The sequence below is a fragment of the Falco naumanni genome, chromosome 2 (assembly GCF_017639655.2).
Source record: "Falco naumanni isolate bFalNau1 chromosome 2, bFalNau1.pat, whole genome shotgun sequence".
Classification (NCBI taxonomy): Eukaryota; Metazoa; Chordata; class Aves; order Falconiformes; family Falconidae; genus Falco; species Falco naumanni.
The window spans coordinates 67,186,817-67,196,731 of NC_054055.1; the positions used below are offsets into that span (position 1 = coordinate 67,186,817).

The 9,915-nt window shown below is 41.5% G+C and overlaps 1 protein-coding gene across 3 annotated transcripts in view; it reads right to left on the reverse strand.

The window, feature by feature from the left end:
• Positions 1 to 9,315, reverse strand: part of LOC121083846 (E3 SUMO-protein ligase RanBP2-like) — a 35,033-nt gene extending 25,718 nt beyond the window's left edge. For 2 of the 3 annotated variants that reach the window (XM_040584633.1, XM_040584632.1), the window contains exons 1-8: positions 9,002 to 9,312; positions 6,545 to 6,612; positions 5,936 to 6,047; positions 4,907 to 5,059; positions 3,883 to 4,113; positions 3,299 to 3,444; positions 1,583 to 1,775; positions 800 to 890 (exon numbers count right to left, since the gene is read on the reverse strand). In XM_040584633.1, coding sequence (XP_040440567.1) covers positions 800 to 890; positions 1,583 to 1,775; positions 3,299 to 3,444; positions 3,883 to 4,113; positions 4,907 to 5,059; positions 5,936 to 6,047; positions 6,545 to 6,612; positions 9,002 to 9,076 — 1,069 coding nt within the window. In that variant the 5' untranslated portion in view covers positions 9,077 to 9,312. Of the gene's footprint in view, positions 1 to 799; positions 891 to 1,582; positions 1,776 to 3,298; positions 3,445 to 3,882; positions 4,114 to 4,906; positions 5,060 to 5,935; positions 6,048 to 6,544; positions 6,613 to 9,001 lie in introns of all 3 variants that reach the window. The other variant, XM_040584634.1, reaches the window with a different exon arrangement.
• Positions 9,316 to 9,915: the final 600 nt, after the last annotated feature.

Below are 9,915 nucleotides of genomic sequence, written 5' to 3' on the forward strand. Positions count from 1 at the left end.
AGGATTTCCCTTTATGAAACGTAGATTGTTATGTTCTCCCTGTAATTAGGTCAGTGTTTCAGCACATAAGCTTTCCAAGCTTTTAGTGACAACAATCCCAAGGCATTTGTAAATCCAGTTCTTCAGGAAAAGAAAGCCATCTTACTATTATTATTCTAGGGGCATTCCAACTGTCCTTATAATAAGTAGCTGTTCATACCAACAGAAGTCTTACCAAAATCTGTTCTGAAACAACTGAACCTGATGTCTGGTGTGTTCCTTTGTTATCATCAAGGCCCTGCAAGAATTTGTAGACTGAAAAACTGTCTATACCATAGCAAAAAGAGCAAAGCTGATTAACAAGTAAGAGGATGGAAGAGACAGGGGAAACAGTAATACTTCCTTTTCCTCTTGGGGCTAACAATACTTGCAAAATAGTATCAGCAGACAGAAGACATTTCCAGTAGATTAAAAGACCATAAAAGTTAATTCTATCTTAGCGTGCTGGAGAACCAAAAACTAGGAAAACACACCCCCACGCTTGAAAAAAAAAAAACCCAAACAACTCAACAACAAAAAAACAAAACAAAACAAAAAGAACATGCTCTACTAGCATGCTAAAGATGAGAAAAAACCCTTCAGGTGCTAGGATCAAACTACTGTTTTATTTCTACATATGTAGTTGGAATCTGGAAGGTTTTGTTGCATACTTAAGTGTTAACATTACATTTCAAAATAATGAATGTGTTCACAGACAACTTAGCCTTTAAAGTAACTATCCATAACACTAAAAACGGAACTAGGTAGCGATTTTTATTACCAGACTGGCTTTTTCGATCACAGGCCAACATTTCTAGCACATCTTGTCCAGTTTGATCCCCCTTTATTAGTTTTGACTTTGGTTTAGGAACCTGTAAGGAAGGAGAAAATTGTTACAGCTTTTTCATAATAAAAGCAGATTTTTTAAACTAGTTTTAAGAACCAGGAAAAGCTTTTTAGCATTAGGAAAACTACAGAAAAAAATACATAATGCATTCTGAAGGTACTATGTCACATATCTGGGGGCTGGTGAGGGAGCAGGGAACTCACTCAAAACTCTGAGGTGGGCAATTATAGCTATTTTAAGTAACATCAGGTGCACAGAATAGCAAGTAACATCTGGAAGGTAAGCGGTGGCATAAACAGCACAACCAATTTTACTTCACAAGGCAAAGAATTACACCTGATTTCTTAGCTTTGCTGTGTACACAACAAATATATGGGAACTATTCAGTTCATCCCCTTTTCTCCCTACAGCAATAAGCCTAATTCTTAACATGTGTTCAGTGGTATTAAAACTGAATATACTGTAGAAAATAAAGTCACTAACATTTAAGAGTCAGGTTACTCTGACAAGTGAAACATGCAAAGACACTTTTACCCTACACATGTCATTTGAAACCTTTTAAAGAACTGTGGAAGAGTAGGGTTTGGCACATGAGGAGGGAGTCTCTCCTTAGGCACACAAACACTAGTTCATCTCAGCAATACAGGAGTTCAACACACGTACAGCAAGAACATTTCAAGAGCTGCATCAACTAAAGGCATAAATTGAAAATCTTACCTGGAAACTTATCAGATAACACAATGCTGCAAGTTCACACACAACTTTCCACTGTGCCTCATTGTGTTGGGCCATTTTCAGTAGCAAAGTTCCAGCATGCATGTATAGCTGTCCTTTCATTTCCACATAGGTACGAGACAACTCATCAGCCAAATTCACATATGGTTTCACTGACTGAAGCGCACGATCAAAACTAAAATGCAGAGAAGACTCATTCTAAACAAAGTCCTGGTAAAAGCTATAGCAGACATTTTCAACTGATGTTCCTTAACTATGAATCAAGTAATTCCTTAAGTCAATGGTTAGTACTGTCTCTTGCTTAAACCTGAGTTGCGCTAGAAAGTAACCAATGGTCTCAAACTCTCAAAGCTCTCAATTTGTTGAAGTAAACCACACTAAATATTACCTAGATATTTACAGTCCTTTTCAGCACATATGCACAGCTGCTTTCAGAACTACTCTCCCAAACTATGTGGACAGATTTGTTCACTACTGCAGATTTAGATACATACAGGAGGCACCAGTTGCTCTGTTCTTCCCTTTCCTTCATTTATCAGAAAGGCCAAAAATACAGTTAGACAGGCTCTTCAAAAATAGAAGGTACTGTAGAAATCTGAGTAGCTGTAGGCTAGTATACAACCCACACTCAGGAGAGGCTTTCCAGGAAAGTTAAAACACACTTTTGAATTAAACGACAAAACTATAACGGCTGTTAGCATGGCTATGATCTGGAAATGCTTCAGATGTGATCACTTTGAAAGGCTCTAATAAAATGGCACCAGAAAAGCCAAGATGGTTTTGGTCAATGTTAGAGGAGAAAAAGAAAATAAAACATACTTTGGCATTATGTATTCCTCATCCATTATCTCTATTGCTTAAAATATTCAAGACTGAGGAATGTAATTTAAAAAAAGATAATGTAACAGCCGTCACATAACTGAGGAACTGAGTAAGTCAATAAAAGCCAGTAAGAAAGGGAAAACAGACAGAAAGGGACACAGATCACAACATACTGACTACAAAAACTGTTTTGTACTAGTCTAGGTGTGCAAAGATGATATGCCTTGAAGTCAGTTGGCTTAGCTGGCCCTGCAACACCACCAGTTTTCCCTTAAGGAGAGCATTCTTACTGCATGTGGCTTCCTCCCTCCCAATAACACCAAAGTTCCTAATTATTCCAGTATGAGTTGTGTTAATTTAGAACAAAATGAGCAGGAACAAGCTGACACACAAGAGGTGGCTTGGTATTTTTGTTTGGCTGGTTTGGGGGTTTTAGTTGTTTTGGGGGTTGGGGTTTTCTTTTTAGGTTTTTTTTGGGTGCTTTTTTTTTTAATTGTCTGAGAAATCTGTATTAGTTAATTGCCGAAGTACAGAATAATACTCTCTTACTGAAGGGAAAGAATGTACAAAGTTAATTGACCCAGGATATCAACAAGTACTCTCCATGGCTGTGTGCTGACTATTCAAACAAAGCTTGCATCTCTTATCAAAAGTTAGCTTGGGGTTTAAACCCAGTAAAAACCATGCTTAGTGGCAAGTAAGAGAAACTTCTGTCCCATCCACAAACAAGTTAAGCAGTGAAATAGAAGCCTGTTAGATATTCTGTGACTCAGGAAAGAATTGTGCGGTGTGCTTTTTTTCCTTAAGTTTTTGGTTTTTTGTTTGTTGGTTTGGTGGTGGTTTTTTCTTTATACTACAGGAAAGTTACAAGAGTACCTTTCAAGTGCCTCTCTGCATTCCTGAACATCTCTAGAAGAAAGCGTCATTTTGACAAAGCTGGAATAGGCCAGCAGATGATCTTTCTTGATAGTTCTCCAATTATTTTTATCAGACTCCAAGTCTTGTAAAGATTCCAGATATTCCTAAAGAAGAAAGTTCATCACAGGATAAGGAACAGTCATCCTTCCATGAAGGCAAGGGCAGTACTTCTCCAAAACATACTAGTAGCATTTACTGCATAATCCAGTTTCACAGGTGAGACCTTAACATATTCTTCAGCAGCAAAGTTCCAGGGAAATATTTGCCTGAGCAATTTCATCCCTAATGGAACTGCTGTATCTAACTCAGCTTTTGAAGTTAGCAATTCAATAGCTCTATAAGGCTTAATTTTAGGGAGAAAATTCCAATTTAAAAAAAAAACCAACCAAGAAGTATTTTGTAATTCCATTTTGTTTCAGTAGACTTGCATTTGAAGGAGTTAAATCCCTCGAGAAAGTGTCATTACTTTGACAGCTCTAAGAGAAACAGACCAGTTAAAAAGATACGGAAGACTATCACAGGATCAAAACATGATTAAACACCTCAAATGTCTCTACAACACAGGAACACCATTCCAAGCTTGACTGCAAAGGTATTTTCTTCTCTGCCTCCTGACAATGGAGCACAGCATCTCTTAATCTATTATTTGAACGGTAAAGTGCAACTAGTCTGATGTTTATGTAGACATCATCTGGTCTTGCATAAAGTTCTGCTTGAATCAAGTCAAAAAGCTGATTCCATCCATCTTCACCTTTACAGTCCAATAACTGCTCCTGTTAAACATGAAGGCAACATGTTAATATTTCATTTCCCACGTAAGTCTTTTCAACATCTACAGTAGCAGACATTTTTCCTTCCTCCACTACACAGACTACATTACTCTTAATAGCTTTCAGGTATTACATAAAGTTCGATGAAATAGACATTTTAAAATGTAGATAGTGATCACAGAAGAAAATCCTCAGAAGAATTTGACTCTTACCAATGGTAAGTAATGCTTGTCAAACCACTTGGTTCAATGACAGCATACCCTGCCAGACTACCTTGCTTAAAAAGGGTATCTTAAGACGTCAATGTGATTGCTGCCTAACTACACAAAATTAATATACTTGTGCAAAAGTGAGATCGCACAACAAAACATTTACACAGTATTTGAGAATTACAGCATTTCTCACATTCTGCAGAGTCCATCATAACAGATTTAAAAACAAAAAAGCAGCGCAGAGCAAGAAAGTCTGAGTTCACAGGCCTGCTACCTTCCTGCAAGTGATGCAATAAAAAGGTCAAGTAGTGCTTATCAACTTCTCCGATGTTGCAATTAACACCGTTTCTTGGCATTTTTGAAGAGGATTAACCTTGGAACATTAAAAAGGGTATAAAAGCCTATAGCTGCAGCTGTCTTGAAAGCTAGACAGAAGTGTCAACCTGCAAAGAAAGTCACACCTAACAGATTTAAAGATCCTAAAACAATTTAGCCAAAGTTTTGTGTAAGATAATATGCAAAAAGCAGTTCAGTCAGATTCTGAAAGGTTTTTTAAGCCAAAAAAGAGGTAATTTGGAACTTACCTTCAACCTGTAAACAGCAGGACTCCCAGGGAAGAGTTTAGCTGCTCTCTCAACCCAGTATTTTGCTCTCCCATCAGTAATGTCATTACTGCATAGTAACTCCGCAATCTTCAATACAAGATCTTTCTGTGTTGGGTTCAACTCCACAGAACGCTAGTTTTCCCCATGCACGCACAGAAAGGAAAAAAAAACAACCTTGATCTTATGATCCATATAGAACAGGAAAGAGTTATCCCCCCACAAACAGACCCAGCTATTCAAATTAGTTAGACCTATCAACACAGAATATATTAAGAAAAGACCTTCTAAACACAACCAGTAGTTTACAGCACCCAGATACAACTGTTGGAATTCAGAAGCACATAAGAGATCCGTGTCTATGAGTAGCTACTGCCATATGCAGGCAGTAGGACTATAAGGTCCTCTCACCTAGCCAGATGTGGACACTTCTAAAAAATAAACAGTTAAGACACACACTTTTAAAAAGTGTGATAGCACTTCGTGGAGTTATGTTGGCAACCAGACTTCTGAGCTCATCATCTCCCTCCCCAAAACCAGAACAATAACATTCCAGTTGGGAATTTGACATTCATAGGCTTGCCTAATCAAAACTAGATTTGCCCCTCCCTTCTGCCCTGCCCCCTCCAAAACCAAACAACCCCCCCCCCACCACTAGTAGCAACTAGATTCCTGTTGTCATCACAGTCCACATTGAGGAATTCTAGAACAGTCACAGACCCTTACTCTAAAACACAACGTATGACGTGGGAAGAGTTTTACAGCACATAGCGCAAAGATCAAATCCCGAACAAAACACAAAGAATCAACTTAAAAATACACTACTGAAGCAAGTGAAGAATCTCCTCTGCAACGCTTCATATGCTTTCCTTTGTCAAATGTGTACAAATACTACAGTTTTTCCAGGAACATGTTTTCTTCTGTTGTTTGAGAATGTCCAGTACAGAAGGATTTTAAAAGTCCAATTACAAAGGAATAAAGCAGGACATTACAGGTCTATATAGTACTTGCCTTGTAACACCCAAAAGCTTTTTCTATGTTATCCTCAGCTTCGTAAATCTGTCCAAGAAATCTGTGTGCTTTGGGATCTCTCTCTTGGACACTGAGGTATGTAGATATATACCTATGGAGGGGGAAAAAAGTCAGTTACTTGACCAATATTTTTCAGTAATACTCCCTCACTCTGAGCTACAGTGATAACTTAATCTGCCACACAGGAAATACAGATATATTTTGTTCTAGATTCTTTGTCTGTACCTTAAAGTAAGAAGCTACATTGTATTACATGTACAGATGCTACTTACTTGCCAGCAAGCATTTCTGTTTGCTGAATAATTAAAAAAAAAAAAAAACACCAAACAGTAGTTTGCAGATGGTAAGAACTATCTAATACACTGAGAAAAAAAGCCATTTCAACGAGGTAAGTTTTTCAGTACTATATAACCATCTTCTTTTAAACTGCTGTTTTATAAAGATTTAAATGGCATTCAATATCCATATAGTTACTACTACCTTAAAACAGCATAATATTGAGCTTGGTTTCTCTGGTCTAATTCATATTAATTTAGCTTTTCTTTTACATTTAGAAAACAGAAAACCAAACATACAACAACACATTACCTTTTAGCAAGCTCATATTCTTTTATTTCAAAGTACAGCTTAGCAAAGAGGAATCCTTTAATTGATTTCTGAAGGAGAAAAAAACATGACAGTCATACTTTAGATGTACGGTACTTTTAAAATAATTCAACACTGTGACAATTCCTTTCCGCAATGCATAATACTTTTGAACGACTAAATTTGGCAACTAGCTATCAGTTCAAATCCACTCCTCATACTTATGGGTTTGGTTTCGAAAGATGTAAGATTAAGAATGAAAAGAATATGGTTTTTTTCCCTATAACTGGCAAAGACTACTAGGCAGAACAGAGATTACAAGTGAAGTAAGCAACAAGCCCTTCTATGTGTGGTATTTCATAAACATTTCTGATTAAAAGAGAGTGGAAGAATGGGGTCATAAATGAGCTACATTTAATCTCTTTTGTTGCAATGTAGCAAGGGGGAAGAAAAATTCCAGCAAACCAAGAGAGATATGCCCTTTAGACCTGCTGTGTAGACACTATGGTTTTAAAGATACTTGATGAAAAAGCAATTTCTACCCAAGTCATTCTCAGTTTGGGTAACGCTTATGCAGTAGTTTATTTCTGAAGTTACCAGCCTAAGATACACAGAAGGCAAGCAGAGGGCAAGATGGTAGAAGCATGAACAGGAAAAAAAAAAAAAAAAAAAAAAAAGCGCGAAAGGAATTAGTTGAAGTACAAAGTCACAAGCAAAAACCTTAAGGTAAATGTAAACCAGACAAATTTAAAGCTTGAACTCCCAGTATCGGTTCAAAACCAGATTTTGCTGGTGAACCAAAAAATACCGGAACTACTTACATCTATGATTGCAAACAAGTGTGTACATTTTGAATACGCTTGAATTACTAGCCTCCCATCCTGCTATTTATGCAAAATTTTACAAAGTGGTTTAGAATGAAAGCAGGCCTCCTAAAATACTTCAAGTTTTCAGCCCGTATTTTTGAAGTATGTTATAAAAAGGAAATACTGAAATGTCAAGAGTGGAGTCACACTTGTCACCTCTTTTTAAACACGGATGAAAAGAAACCTCAAAATAAATGCTTTGCAGCCTTATAAGCACCACCCCTTAAAATCAACACAAGAAAACCAGTAACTATTTCCACCATTGACTGTACTAATACTATTAGCTATAAGCATTACTTAACAAACAAACCAACCCTAAATATGCACCAGTTGGCCTTAAGCACATCAGAAGAGGATTACTTTTTTTTTTTCCTCCCCCGGTGCAGTTCAACAGGAACATCAAAACAATCTAAGAGCACCTCTGATTCTGGCAGTGATGTATTTGACATTTTCTAGTCTAAACAGCACCCAGGCCAATTAAACAAAGCCACCGGACAATTTTTTTGCTGTTGGGAAAAGGAGAAATGATTATGACAATGTACGGAGGCCATGCATAAAGACCCTACTGCATAATGGTGAACACTGATGCATTCACGCTATAGAACACACTGCTGAATACTCTACCTCTGCAATAAAAATCAATGCAGGGCAGCAGAACAGGATCTTTCGGGATTAAATAGCTCCCATGAATTGCATCAGACTGCTGTGACCTGTATACCATTTTCCATTATATCTGGAAAATGGTAACCAATTATGCAGAGTTCCTCAACCTTCTGTCTAGTTACTAATATACAGTAGGAAAATTATTTCCCCCCAGATCTCCCTCTCTTAATACTATTGTTTCACAAAGCAGTCACACAAACAAGACTATTAAATCATGCTGCACATAAAAGAAAGCTGAATGTGTCTCACATATTATTCCCTTTTTGGGTTCTTTTTTTTTTTGAAAAGAAGAGAAACTTAGAAAACGTAGGAACTATGTTCCCACAAAACTGAAGAGTTCCATACTTCGAGAGGTGGTGGGCTCATCAGAACTACGCTAGGGCTGACCGGGTGTAACAGGCAGGTGCATAGCCCTGCAAAACCACTGCTCCTGGTAAGGGAGAGCACCTCCATCCAGTAAACAAAACCTCATGCACTTCCTCACAGCAGCTTCCCCAGTCTCACTCGACTTCACGAAACCCTGCGCAAATACGGACTCAAAAATACTCCCAGAGGCACCAGAACCCCTTTTTCCTCTCACCGCGAGGAACGAGGCAGGGCAAAGCCCACCCGGCCCCAGCTCCCGGCACGGCGCGGGGAGCCGCACCACGGGCGGAAAGCAGCCGCCCCCCGCCGCCAGCAGGGCCGGCACGGCGAGGGCTCCCGGCGGCGCGGGAGGCCGCCCTGAGCTCAGCAGCCGAGGGAAGGCCGCCGCTGCCGCCCCACGCCAGCCACCCCTCCGGCTGGGCGCCACGCGAGGCGGCAGCGGCAACGGGCGCCGCCGCGGGCCGCGCCGGGCCTGGCGGCCGCCAGCAACCGCGCCACCCCCCGGGACCGGCGTGGGCGGAAAGACCACGGCCTCCCGTCAGGACCCGCCACCGGCAGCACTCACCTCTCGGGGGGAAGGCGCGGCGGCCTGCACGGAGGCGACGTACCGCTCCACTTCAGGCTTCGTGCGCCTCATCATGGCGCCGCGGCGGGGGCCGCGCCCGGCCTGCCTTCAGGCGGAAAGCCTTCCCAGCCGGCCTTCGCGCGGCGCCTTCAGAGGGGAAGGAGGAAAGGAAGGAGGAAGCGACGAAGGGACGCGGCAGCCGCCGCGCCTTACGCAAGTTCCCGCGCAACCGTACAGAGCGCCCTGCTCGGGCGAGTGCGCAAGAGCCGCCCCGCACCCTCCTACCAGGCCCGGCCGCCTCCCAGCCCCCGCGGCCGCAGGGCTCTCTGCGCCTGCGCCAGCCCCGCGCCTGCGCCGGGGGGCAAGGGCGGGAACGCCGCTGCCCCCGCTGAGGGGGCCGTGCCGGTGGCGGGGCGCGGAGCTTCTGCGCGGCCTCCGCGGCGCTGTGCGCGGGGGCAGCGGTTGCGGAGCTCTAGGCGTTGCTGTGATACCAGTCTCTTCTGCTGGTGCCAGACGCTGTTGTCACAGGGAGACTACTGGGCGCCGCCTCTGAAGAGACGTCATTAACAATCGGCCCGGTCCTCAGCCTCGAGGAACCCATTGGCAGCTATAAGATTCCTGCTACGCTTAAAAAAACCCTGACATCCCCACAGCTCCTGCCGTCTTTGCAGGGAAAGTGTGGAAACACAGCCAACTTGCTCTGTAAGGAGACAAGCACCTGTAACACCCAGAAAGAGTTACCCCTCTTTTATTATTTCTTCTATCAATGGTGATTTATTCAGGCGCTGGATTAAATTCCCTAAAAAAGAGAGTATTTTTTTCTCTGTGCTTTTTAATGTTGTGTCTACAGCTGGGGTTACCAGCACTTGCCGGGCTAAGTAATAAAAGCCTTGGTGCTGGTACAGAGGAGAGCA